The sequence below is a fragment of the Anguilla rostrata genome, chromosome 8 (assembly GCF_018555375.3).
Source record: "Anguilla rostrata isolate EN2019 chromosome 8, ASM1855537v3, whole genome shotgun sequence".
Taxonomy (NCBI): domain Eukaryota; kingdom Metazoa; phylum Chordata; class Actinopteri; order Anguilliformes; family Anguillidae; genus Anguilla; species Anguilla rostrata.
In genome coordinates, this window is record NC_057940.1 from 36,672,002 (window position 1) to 36,685,452 (window position 13,451).

The 13,451-nt window shown below is 40.3% G+C and overlaps 1 protein-coding gene, 1 long non-coding RNA gene and 2 gene segments (V, D, J or C); 2 read left to right on the forward strand and 2 right to left on the reverse strand.

Annotated features, from left to right (window-relative positions):
• The window catches only part of LOC135260274 (Ig kappa-b4 chain C region-like), a 5,551-nt gene extending 4,881 nt beyond the window's left edge, over nucleotides 1-670 (reverse strand). Inside the window, 1 exon segment of the C gene segment in view lies at nucleotides 529-670. Coding sequence covers nucleotides 529-670 — 142 coding nt within the window.
• LOC135261616 (uncharacterized) overlaps nucleotides 1-5,753 on the forward strand; it is a 15,661-nt gene extending 9,908 nt beyond the window's left edge. Inside the window, exon 2 of the long non-coding RNA XR_010331997.1 lies at nucleotides 5,493-5,753. This is a non-coding gene — a long non-coding RNA (uncharacterized LOC135261616). The remainder of the gene's footprint in view (nucleotides 1-5,492) is intronic.
• On the forward strand, nucleotides 930-2,346 carry LOC135261611 (Ig kappa chain V region Mem5-like). The segment is given in 2 exon segments: nucleotides 930-1,029; nucleotides 1,229-2,346. Coding segments are annotated over 2 exon segments (360 nt in total).
• Nucleotides 5,754-6,885: 1,132 nt separating the features above from the next.
• On the reverse strand, nucleotides 6,886-9,963 carry LOC135261601 (receptor-transporting protein 3-like). The gene is made up of 3 exons (XM_064348082.1): nucleotides 9,832-9,963; nucleotides 9,520-9,685; nucleotides 6,886-7,880 (listed from the first exon to the last, which is right to left on the reverse strand). Exons 1-3 carry the CDS (start codon nucleotides 9,839-9,841, stop codon nucleotides 7,541-7,543), a joined length of 516 nt encoding a protein of 171 aa, XP_064204152.1. The 5' UTR covers nucleotides 9,842-9,963; the 3' UTR covers nucleotides 6,886-7,540.
• Nucleotides 9,964-13,451: the final 3,488 nt, after the last annotated feature.

Below are 13,451 nucleotides of genomic sequence, written 5' to 3' on the forward strand. Positions count from 1 at the left end.
AAATGTTCTTCGATTCAGGTGAAATGATAAATGAAGTGACGGTGACAGGTGTAGTAGCGCGAGATGAGCAGTGGAGCGCTGTTCACCTCCTCTTTAGAAAGGGTCATAGTTTCCTGAAATCGTCGAATCCCAGAGGAATTTAGTGCCATGGACAGCCATACAGGTATTAATTCAACCTTTTATAATTTGTACGTTTCTTAGTCTTACTCAGACCTCATTTTGAACACAACTTAAACAGAAAACATTCTTGATACAATGGCCACTTTAACTTAATTTAGAGTTTTGCCTTGATCAGTGCTGTTTGTACTCCAGGGATAATAACACTGATATAAAAGTGGGAGTTTCAATGTTGTGTTACTGACAGATCCCAGTCCGTTAAAGTAAACAATAAGACCTCTGTGTATTCCTTGACTCTGTGTGTGCTCAGCTGGGCTTGTCTCACAGGCTTGGGTCAGCATCTGTGGGGACGATCACACAGCACTAGTGAAGCAGTCCCAGAGTGAAGTCCCCAGGATCTGGGCAGTGGACCTTTTATCTGGCGGTGGGGAGCCTCTATGTGCTGCAGCTGGAGCCGCTCCTGGAAGACAGGCTGCTCCCAGGTGTTGGATAGTTGCTGTAGCTCCAGGGCCTTGACTGGGCTGATCCACTCTGGCCTGCGGCTGCTGTCCATGGTCCTGCACACACTGGGGATCAGGAGAGGTGACAGGAGAGAGAGAGAAAACAAGCACAGCTGGGCGGGGCACCCAGTCTCTGGATGACAATGGGTTAAAACAGCAGTGAATAGTGCACGTGACCCAGCCCTCTACAGACCCACTGCTGTTCACACATTGGAGCTCCTCTAACTGTGTGTGACAGGATTTGTATAGAGGAAGGGCCTTTGCATACCTGTCCTGCCTCACTGCTCCACACACTTTAAGACCCCCAGTACTGATCAGTGACTATCCAGTCCTTTCACAGACACTGACACAGGCAGCATTATGATGATGTTAAACTTTCTACTGCTGGTGATGCTGGGACTCCTGGTACAGGGTAAGAAAGATGGATCCATATTTTTACTTGATTTTAGTTATAGTTCACAGTTTCTCTTCTTACTTTTAAAGACCTGAATGTTTTTACAAGAGTTGCGATTGTTATCTTGTCAAATTAACCAGAATATTGTTTAGATTTCAAATATTAATTGGCATTTATCATTGTGCATTGACATCCATTTCCATGTTTTTTTTTTCAGAATCAATGGCAGATATAATTCTGACTCAGTCTCCATCAGCTCAGTCTGTCCAGCTGGGAGACACTGTCTCTATCAGCTGTACAGCCAGTCAGAGTGTGGGCAGCTTGCTCAGCTGGTACCAGCAGAAACCTGGTCAGGCTCCTAAACCTCTGATTTATTTTTCCACGAGACGCCAGTCTGGGATTCCTGATCGTTTCAGTGGGAGTGGATCTGGGACTCAGTTCACACTGAAAATCGCTGGAGTCCAGGCAGAAGATGCAGGAGATTATTACTGTCAGCAGTACAACAGCTACCCGCTCACACAGTGATACAGAGCCATACAAAAACCTCCCTCAGTTAGACTGCACAGAGACTGCACTGCTGCAGCTGGGACCAACTGCAGGTGCTGAGGGAGGGGGGAGGCACTGAACCGGGGCAATGAGGGGCTGAGCAAAATGCTGAGCTGTTTTTTGCAATAATTACTCTCATATTCTAATATCTAATACAATTTCTCTCAATGTCAATGTGAGTAAATACAAAAACTTTTTATTGAAAGAATACACTTGAGACATAGGAATTTGTGAGAATAAATTTGTTTAATCTCTTCTGAAACATAAAAAGGAAGGGGGACCTTTTCACCACGTTGTAAACACAAGGAGAAGATGCACAGATTTAACAAAAGACTGAAATTGAGAATTGAAATTCAAATATGTTCACTGGGCCAGAGGTGGGACTCAACACGCACAAATGAAATATCTTGAATGTAAAGTGTGTACATATTTGGGTTTTTTCCAGGGGTAAATTATAATTATGGATCTAAATAAGGGTTTTTTCCACATTAGTCAATGTTACTTTAATATTGATGACGAGACCCTGATGCATTCTTAGACAATTATTTCCCCGAAGTTGCACAAGATAATTAGATATTAATACCACATATCAAGTAGCTAAATTAGCTAAAGCCTACAGAGCACAGATTGGGAGGGTGGGGGTTGGTATTTTTCCTGGATGCACAGAAATTTTGCAGTTCAGCAGTAAATCATGCACGTGTTCACCAAATTACCATTTCCTGTCAAACTGTTCATTTTCTAATCTAACAAAGCGAGTTATTTTCTCCATGGCATGTTCTTCTTTTACATTGGCCAAAGAATCTTATAATCATCTGAGAACTATAGTGTTAAATATGAGTAAGGACCGGCTCATAATGACAAGAGTAAAATCTCACTGTAACAGTGTTTTAGTACACATTCGTTTGACAAGGATATACAACATTTGAATCATTTCCTGTGCATGCATGATGTCACAGAATTTTTTATTTCTGATACTGAAACGTCTATCAGAACAAACAACACAGATATTTGTTAAATACACATTTTCTGGCATATTAGTCAATATAGTTCACAGTTTATTTGCTTTCTTCTCAAGACATAAATGTTTTTACTTGTGTTGCCATTGTTACCATGTCAAAGTAACCTGAATATTGCATGTTGATTTCCAATATTTATCTACATTCATTATTGTACATTGACATCATCTCCATGCTTTGTTTTTCAGAATCAATGGCAGATGTAGTTCTGACTCAGGATCCAGCAGCTCGGTCTGTTCAGCTGGGAAACACTGTCTCTACCAGCTGTACAATCAGTCAGAGCGTTTACAATTGGCTCCAACCACTACCTCCACTGGTACCATCGGTTCAGTGGAAGTGGATCTGGGACTCAGTTCACACTGAAAATCACTGGAGTCCAGGCTGAAGACGCAGGAGATTATTACTGTCAGAGTTACCACTACATCAACAGTAAAGTTATATTCACACAGTGATACAGAGCCGTACAAAAACCTCCCTCAGTCAGACTGCACAGAGACTGCACTCCTGCAGCTGGGACCTACTGCAGGTGCTGAGCGGGGGAGACACTGTTCTAGAACACCAGTATTTACAACAGGGCAGTAGGGGGCGACAATGAGCTTCAGTCCTGAATGCACACCTCTCTGTGCTGAAGAGGAGCTGCTCTGTGTCACATACAGAACCTATAGCAGAGCTACTGCTGGAACACACACACTTCTGTACCACAACATCACAGGAAACACATCACTAGCAGCAATGATCACCATATTGCTTTTGAGTTCTGCCAAATGCAGAGGATGTGTACGTTCTCCCAGAGGGGGAATGAGTGGGGTGTCAAATGAATTGCCTCCAGAAATGTATTATGAGTATGTATTTAACACATACACGATAATTTATGTAACTGAAGGTGTTTCTGTTCAGATGGGATTCAGCTGACATCTCAGCTGTCCTGGAAGGAACCTAAGTGTCAGTTATGCATAATTCTGTGAAATAATTGTTTTTATTGGCTTGATAGTCATGTTTCTAAAAATGGTGTAGTTGTGTCAAAAAACCAATGAATATATAAAATATATCCTTTCATCCATTTTTTTCTAAACGGTTATTACCTTGAAAAATTTAACTTTGCATAAAACAGCATGAATAGGCTTACATCACAAACTCACATATTAGTAAGCTATGGATCTATTTACATATAACAATTGCACATGCGTGTGTGATTGCAGTTGGACAATTGCATTCATTACTGAGAAAGAAGGTCTGTTCATTGAAATCAGGAAACATTCACAATACTACAGCATTTCATTTTAATTCATTTGATATAACTGTAGTACAACAGAATTATTATTTTGCTTGACTGATGTCTATGACTTTCTGAACTCATGTAAAGAACCTGTCATCAGAGCATACAACATGTGAAATTATTCAACACATATTTTACAATCATATCTCATGATCAGCCTGTCTTCACCTGTTATATATTTATTAATATCATACAGTACAATGTCAGAAACAGTAATATTGACATTAAATGTTTAACTGGGTAAAAACAACAGTGAGTAGTGCACGTGTTCCAGCCCTCTATAGATCCACTGCTGTTCACACATCAGAGCCCCTCTAACTGTGTGTGACAGGATTTGTATAGAGGAAGGGGCTTTGCATACCTGTCCTGCCTCACTGCTCCACACACTTTAAGACCCCCAGTACTGATCAGTGACTGTCCAGTCCTTTCACAGACACTGACACAGACAGCATTATGATGTCAAACTTTCTACTGCTGGTGATGCTGGGACTCCTTGTACAGGGTAAAAAAGATGGATCCATATTTTTACTTGATTTTAGTTATAGTTCACAGTTTCTTTTCTTACTTTTAAAGACATGAATGTTTTTACAAGAGTTGCGATTGTTATCTTGTCAAATTAAGCAGAATATTGTTTTGATTTCAAATATTAATCGCCATTTATCATTGTGCATTGACATCCATTTCCATGCTTTTTTTTTCAGAATCAATGGCAGATATAATTCTGACTCAGTCTCCATCAGTTCAGGGTCTTCAGCTGGGAGAGACTGTCTCTGTCAGCTGTACAGTCAGTCAGAGTGTGGGCAGCTCGCTCAGCTGGTACCTGCAGAAACCTGGTCAGGCTCCTAAACTTCTGATTTATGCTGCCACAAGTCGCCAGTCTGGGATTCCTGATCGTTTCAGTGGGAGTGGATCTGGGACTCAGTTTACACTGAAAATCACTGGAGTCCAGGCTGAAGATGCAGGAGATTATTACTGTCAGGGTTTCCACTACATCAACAGTAAATATATATTCACACAGTGATACAGAGCCGTACAAAAACCTCCCTCAGTCAGACTGCACAGAGGCTGCACTGCTGCAGCTGGGACCTACTGCAGGTGCTGAGGGGGGAGCTACTCACCCAAGACTTTGAGAGGTCTGCTCGAAAACAATGAGCTACAGTGGATTATTATGAAATCATTCAGATTCTCTATTCAAAAAGATTACACTACATTTTCATTTCAGTGCATCCTAGAATGTAATTTTGATGAATTTCCAATGATTATGTATTTTGAATTCTTTGTAAAATAGTTTAACACAAGATGTCACAGAATCCAGCAGCAGTGAACAGCAGGCAGTCCAGCACAGTGCTGCACACACTTTAAGACCCCCAGTACAGATCAGTGACTGTCCAGTCCTTTCACAGACACTGACACAGGCAGCATTATGATGATGTCAAACGTTTTACTGCTGGTGACGCTGGGACTCCTTGTACAGGGTGAGAATGATGGATCCACATTAACTTCAGATATTGGTTATAGATCACATTATCATTGTTTTCTTTTCACAAAAGTTGACATGATAGACTAGTCCAAATAAACAGATTTCAGCAAATTGTTTGAATAGTAACGTGTATTGACATCCATTTCAATGTTTTGTTTTTCAGAATCAATGGCAGATATAGTTCTGACTCAGGATCAGAACAGCTTGCCAACACAGTGATACAGAGCCGTACAAAAACCTGCCTCAGTCAGACTGCACAGAGACTGCACTGCTGCAGCTGGGACCTACTGCAGGTGCTGAGGGGGGAGCTTCTCACCCGAGACATTGAGAGGTCTGCTCGAAAACATTGAGCTACAGTGAATTATTATGAAATCATTCAGATTCTCTATTCAAAAAGATTACACTACATTTTCATTTCAGTGCATCCTAGAATGTAATTTTGATGAATTTCCAATGATTATGTATTTTGAATTCTTTGTAAAATAGTTTAACACAAGATGTCACAGAACCCAGCAGCAGTGAACAGCAGGCAGTCCAGCACAGTGCTGCACACACTTTAAGACCCCCAGTACAGATCAGTGACTGTCCAGTCCTTTCACAGACACTGACACAGGCAGCATTATGATGATGTCAAACGTTCTACTGCTGGTGATGCTGGGACTCCTTGTACAGGGTGAGAAAGATGGATCCATTTTACCTTGAGATTTTTGTTGTAGTTCACATTTCTGTTTGTCTCTTTTCGCAAGAAACCTTTTTTCACACAAGTTGCCATCATAATATAGTCAAATGTACCAGAATTGAGCACATTGTTTGAAAATATTAATATGCATTGACATCCATTTCCATGTTTTGTGTTTCAGAATCAAAAGCAGATAAAGTGCTGACTCAGGATCCAGCAGCTCGGTCTGTTCAGTTGGGAGAGACTGTCTCTATCAGCTGTACAGCCAGTCAGAGTGTGGGCACTCGTCTAAACTGGTACCTACAGAAACCTGGTCAGGCTCCTAAACTTCTGATTTATGATGCCACTAGTCGCGAGTCTGGGATTCCTGATCGTTTCAGTGGGAGTGGATCTGGGACTCAGTTTACACTGAAAATCACTAGAGTCCAGGCTGAAGATGCAGGAGATTATTACTGTAAGAGTTACCACAGTGATCCTGTGTTCACACAGTGATACAGAGCCGTACAAAAACCTCCCTCAGACAGACTGCACAGAGACTGCACTGCTGCAGCTGGGACCGACTGCAGGTTCTGAGGGGGGAGGCACTGACCCGGGACACTGAGGTGCTCAGCGCTGAAACACCAAACTTCCATAATACATTTTTTGTTTTTTATTTGACAAGAAAGTACTTAACGTCCTTGTGTTTTAAATGAATTCTCAGCCAGCTAGTAACACTACAAGTTGACATTAAAATGTATTTATCCAGTCATTTTACATAGAAAATAATATGAGAAAGTTTTGTATTAACAGCAACATAAGGAAGATAACTTGAATTTTTCTCAAAGACCTTAAATTGCGTAAAGCATTGTTTCTCACAAATGACAAACATTTCTCAAAATAAGACAAAAGCTTTTTATTAAAAGCAATTATCTCAACAAATAAACAATTCTGGCAACATTTTTATGAGCCTCAAGCATTTCAACAATAATTTAGATCATTAGTATTAAAAAATATCATATCAAAAGTACCATTAAAAAAGATAAAAAGTACACTAACGCGTATACACAATATCACTCCAAAGAGTTGTGAGATGCACATGAGTTTTCATTAATCAGCCCTGAAAACAGCTCCTAGCCCTCACGCCATCTCTCTCTCTCTGTCTCTCTCTCTCATGTGAGTTTCCTCTCAGAGACTGCGATGGCACTGCAGGCAGATTATGGTTAACGCTGATTATCTCATTTCTTCCCCCATTATCTCCGCCCAGAGCCATTACCATACCGCCCTGCTACACCTCCACATATGTATATATATATATATATATATATATATATATGGTTCCAAACATATTATTAGACAAAATATTTTCTTCCATATTACGTTGGTTAAATATATATTGCGTAAAGTGCATTTTTTCTGTCATCGTAAAAAAAAAAAAAAAAAACAATTTTGAATTATTTGTCTCAGGTAACCAGTTGAGCAACTCATGTTGCCTGCTGGGGCTCCTGAGGTAATCATGTTTCCTTTCCCAGTTCCTAGACTAGGCTCTGTGGAAACTAGTCTTCCACACAGCAGATCCCCTGACTACAGGCCTCACACAGCGAACTCTCATGCGGCTTCGTCCGCACTTTCTCAGGGGAGCAGGAATCGCTGTTGTCCTCTTCCTCTTCACCGTAGCAGTTCTTCTTGATCTTGCCAATCAGCTTGAGCAGGACCTTCTCTACTTCCTCCGTGGAGAACCCTGGGAGCTCAAAGTTCCCACTGCAGCCCCGGCACGCCTGTCTGAAGGGTCGCATGATCACCGTCCCCCGGGCTGCCTCGCTGCGCAGGCGGTAGTGGAAGAGAAGAGTAACCCGGGCCGATGGCCAATCTTTGGAACAGGTACCACACCTAAATCTGAGATAAGAGGCCAAGAAGACGATTGTTCAGTCTTTTTTATTTTGTTGTGTTTCCATTAATCTACTGAAAACATACAAAACATACATACACCACATGGTGGCAGTGCCCCATCATTGATTTGCTGACAAAAGTAACAGCGCAATATTTGCGTGACTGACCAAAAATGGCTTTTTTTGGAGGTAACTACAACGAGCAACAATATAATGAACTCAACAATTAGATTCATTAGGCTATTGAATACAGATGATATTGAACTCAACAATTAGATTCATTAGGCTATTGAATACAGATGACTATGAGCTTGGGATGTGCAGCATGGCACCATTCAGACTGAATATTCAGCCTTAGTCTCGTAATAATCAATCAAGCAGTTAAATCAAGCCAGGAAAGAATAAATCCAGAAACCTCTCTAGAAGCATCTCTAGCAGTCTACCCCTGATTAAGGACTAAGGAAATACACTACCAATGCAGGAGTCAGGGGACACACATACATGTCACGGTTTCTGTGCAGGGTAGATCATTTTTCCGTGCCTGCACCGGCTCAGTTGTTAGCATTCAGATTAGCCACTCGGCTAATCGTTATTTTGGTGTTTGGGGACGATTAGTTTCGAGCTCGCAGGTTAGCCGCTCGGCTAATCGTTATTTTTGGTTCCTGTGGGATGATTGTTCCCGCCCTAACATTCCTTGCATTCCTGCAGGATTACCACGGTGATCTGTTTCACCTGTTGGCTGCTCACATCTTCCGCTGATTACCAGCCACACCTGTGGCTGGGTATTTAAAGCGTCAGTAGGCAGTGAAACGGTGTTTCAGTGTAACGTGTTTTGCTCTAGCCAGTTCCCTGGCTCTTTTCTGAGCAAGGTACAAGTATTTTAAGAACCAAGGAATTACAAGGAATTCAGACTTCAGTTTTGGTTTTTTTGGGGAGAAAGGTATTAGGACGGTATTTGTCCCGATTCTGAGGTTGGCGGTTTTTAGGGGTGATTGTGTCACCTTCGGGGCACAAATCTTTCCGCTTCTTACTAACCAGTTTTCCCCCTGGTTTTAGTTGGCCTCAGAACGTCTTCTGTTTGTTTGTGAAAAGACATTTTCTTGTTCTCAGCTTCGGTTTGAAGTCGTTTGTTCTTTGTTTCTCGTTTCCCTGTTCCTTTATTTTTTTATACTCCTTCCTCAGTTACCCTTTTAGGGGTTTATTAATAATTATTTGGGATACGTCCCTTAAGAGTATAGCACCCCCTTATTTCGTCTCTCACGAAACTTACTGGTTACTGGAGTGCCCTTCGGTAACTTGTAGATCCCCTGTTTGGTCGCGTCTGATCTTCACACTTCCCCTCCCTCACAATACAATGTCTAACACATAAATGTCTGAATTGCCACAAAATTAAGGTTAAGTCAACAAAAGACTAGACTTTCAATATATCTATATATATATATATATATATATATATATATATATATATATATATATATACACACATAGAATATTTTAATAAGATCCCTCACTCATAGGGACGTTATTTATATATTTGTTTCATTGTTTGTTTTTTGCCTCCTGTTTATACATACAACGAAAATGGTTAATGACAGTCGCAGTTTGTAGAACATTGTTTTCTCACGAAAAGACAGCTGAATACGTACTTTCCGTAGGCACAATGGCAGTAGATCTTCCATCCCCTCCTCCTCTCCTCTTCAGAGAGATTCTCTTGTAGTCTGTAGTTGAACTGAAAAAACCACCTGTCACTGTATTCTAATTCTTCTTCCAACATTTCGTCGAAAGTATCACGCCACAGCGTGGGAGTCCAATCTGGATTAGTAATATTTAAATTAGTACATATTTAGACATAGCAATGTAAGTCACTTTATTCTCTTTACTGGATCTATAGGCGGTACATCTACAATTTCGAACAATATTCGTCAAGCTAACTGAAGAATTGCTATCAACATACGCACCTGCGTTCATTATGTACCTCTTCTGTTCGTAAGATGTAAGCTTTCGAAACTGCTGAAATTTCCAGGATGTAGTCTACTTTTCAGCCCGAGCACTTTTATAGGCTTCGCTGCACAGCCCATGTTGTTGTCCGTCCCTCTTATCACGTGTGGAATTTGGAAAACGAAACTTAAGTCCTCTATTTTGTTTCGTCGCTGTTGTAAAAACAACTTTCGATTTGCAAAGTTGAGTCAGCAAGTGGCCAGCTCCAAGTTTCCATGATTCATAAACACTGAAATGTCCCGTGCGTAGATTTTATACTCCACTGTATTTATAATGCATTTATTTTTATTTCAACAGCAAGGCAACACATGTCAAAACACGTAGGTTACTGTACTGTAGTTTTTTTTAGCTTTGTTTTGTTGATACGGAGCGTCCAGCGTGGCCTAAAGTATTTATTTTATTAGTTATATATCTTCGCGACATTTTCCCTGATTTTACCATTGTGGGTTTAACTAATCAGTTTCATTCCCTTGCATCCCTTACATACATAATAACAATACATTGTTACACATACTATAGTTGTAATACAGTGGACTACTGTAAATACATCTTTAGTATACAGCAGCTTACGCATTCTGATTTCAATTGAGGTATGAACTTGTTAGGAAACCTCTGCCACTATCATGTTTGGGATCCACTTCAGTTTCATGCAAATGTATTGGGACAGTTGAGTAGCAGTTATTTCCATCTGTAGTAATCAAATTTGTATTTCAAAGCAATCGACCATGATGCTAAATTCAGAATGTGCATTGATTTCATATGTGTTTTACTAATATTGAACTATATTACTACAATGCCATTCAAGTACTCTTTTTCTAAGTCAACATAAGCATTAGGACAAATGGCTTCTTTTTAAACTAACTTGATAGCAATGAATCCTGGAGGACTTAGGAGTGACCAGCATTCAGGCCATCCATTGAAGAAATGAGTAAGTGGTGAAAAAGTTGTGGCTAAATCCTAAAATAATTGCTGGTGATCTCTATACATTAGTAGTGAAAGTATCACAGGACAGTGTGAAAAAACATAGGCAAATTACAAAGGCTACACTTCTAGATGTAAACCTCTCATCAGCAACAAGGACAGAAAGGAGAGATTGGAATTTGCAACAAAAGAAAAAAACAAAAAAAAACAAAAAAAAAAAGATAAGCCTGATTAGTAGATGAGACAAACATAAACCTTGACCAGAGTGATGGAAAGGTGAAAGTGTGGAGAAAGAGTGGAATTGCTCTGGACTCTCGACATACTACTTCTTCTGTTAAGCATGGCGGAGACAGTGTGATGGCTTGGGCCTGTATGGCTGCATCTGATGTTTTATGTTACCTTCAATAGTCTGATATTCCTGATTCACCTAATATTCAATATTCTGGTTCAAACCCCGCCCTGGGCGTGTCGAAGTGTCTTTGAGCAAGACACCTAACCCCTAACTGCTCTGGCGAATGAGAGGCATCAATTGTAAAGCGCTTTGGATAAAAGCGCTATATAAATGCAGTCCATTTACCATTTACCTAATGGGAGAGCCAACGTTTTGTTCTCAACACGTGCAGTACAGACTTACTCCAGGGACTTCACACGCTTAGACAAGCTGAAGGCCTGCTTTCCTGTCTAGTTAAGTACTGTATGCACGTCTATGGCATAAATACCTGGGAAGGCTTTTTTTCAAGAATGTAATTGAGTTTGCAGAGAACAGTTTGTTTTAGTCATTTCATTTAATTTTTAATAGTTGCATGTCTTTAATTGAATGGCCATTTTGTAGGATTTTGCCATCATATAATTCGAAATTCCATCAGTAAAAATGCACAGAATCCATTGCAAAAATTCCTGGGAAGGTCTTCTTCAAGAAAATACTGGATTTAGCAGAAAACAATTTGATTTCATTATTTTATTGAATTTTTAAAAGTGGCATGTATTGAATTGAATCGCTATTTTGGGGTATTTTGCCTTCTGATATTTTCACATTCCTATGATAAAAATTCACAAACATGTTTTGCACAAACACCTGGGAAGAAGGACAACTTATTCTAGAATCTAGTTGAGTTTTATGAAAACAATTAGATTTTATCATTTTATGGAATCTAAAAAAGTATGCATTTAACTTAACTACTCTTTAGGGGTATTGAATACTCCACTGTGGAGTATTTATTTAATTTAATTTTATTAATAATATAAATGCAGGGTTAGTCTAGGTTTAGCTAAGTTTGCACTCATTCATGCTGGAAAGCGGGAACCTGTATGTGTGCCATTTCTCAGATAGCTGTTCATATATTGGGATGACTGCTATGCCATCCCCCCTAATTATGCCTTGGTGGGGCAGCATTCCTCATACCTATGAAACAGCAAGAGACTGATGTCTGAATTAGACGCATGTCTAATTCAGAACACGTTTTGTGTAATTTCAACTCAGTCTGTGTTAAGAAGTCTCACTTTCTAACGCATAAATTGTATATCCTAGAGAAAAGCAAGCACAGCTGGGTGGGGCATCACAACAGCTAAAATTAGCGATGAATAGTCAACATGTCCCAGCCCTCTACAGGCCCACTGCTGTTCACACATCAGAGCTCCTCTAACTGTGTGTGACAGGATTTGTATAAAGGAAGGGGCTTTGCATACATGTCCTGCCTCACTGCTCCACACACTTTAAGACCCCCAATACTGATCAGTGACTGTCCAGTCCTTTCACAGACACTGACACAGGCAGCATTATGATGAGGTCAAACATTTTACTGCTGGTGATGCTGGGACTCTTTGTACAAGGTGAAAAAGATGCATCCATTTTAACTTTGGATTTTTGATTGTTGTTCACATTGACATTGCTTAATTTTCAAAACATAAATGTTTTTACAAGAGTTGTCATTGTTGTCTTCTCAAAATTACCACATTATTGCTTGTTAATTACCAATATTTTCTGCATTGGATAATGTACATTGACATCCATTCCAATGTTTTTTTTTTCAGGATCAATGGCAGATATAGTTCTGACTCAGTCTCCAGCAGCTCGGTCTGTTCAGCTGGGAGACACTGTCTCTATCAGCTGTACAGCCAGTCAGAGTGTTACCAGTGGCTCCTACCACTTCCTCAGCTGGTACCAGCAGAAACCTGGTCAGGCTCCTAAACTTCTGATTTATCTTGCCACAAGTCGCCAGTCTGGGATTCCTGATCGTTTCAGTGGGAGTGGATCTGGGACTCAGTTTACACTTAAAATCACAGGAGTCCAGGCTGAAGATGCAGGAGATTATTACTGTCAGCAGTACAATAGCTACCCGCTCACACAGTGATACAGAGCCGTACAAAAACCTCCCTCAGTCAGACTGCACAGAGACTGCACTGCTGCAGCTGGGACCTACTGCAGGTGCTGAGGGGGGAGGCACTGATCCGGGACAATGAGGGGCTTTGCTCAAAAATGCTGAGCTGTTTTGTGCAATAATTACTCTCGTATTCTAATATCTAATACAATTTCTCTCAATGTCAATGTGAGTACATACAAAAACTTTTAATTGAAAGAATACACTTGAAACAGGAATTTGTGAGAATAAATTTGTTTAATCTCTTCTGAAACATAAAAAGGAAGGGGGACCTTTTCACC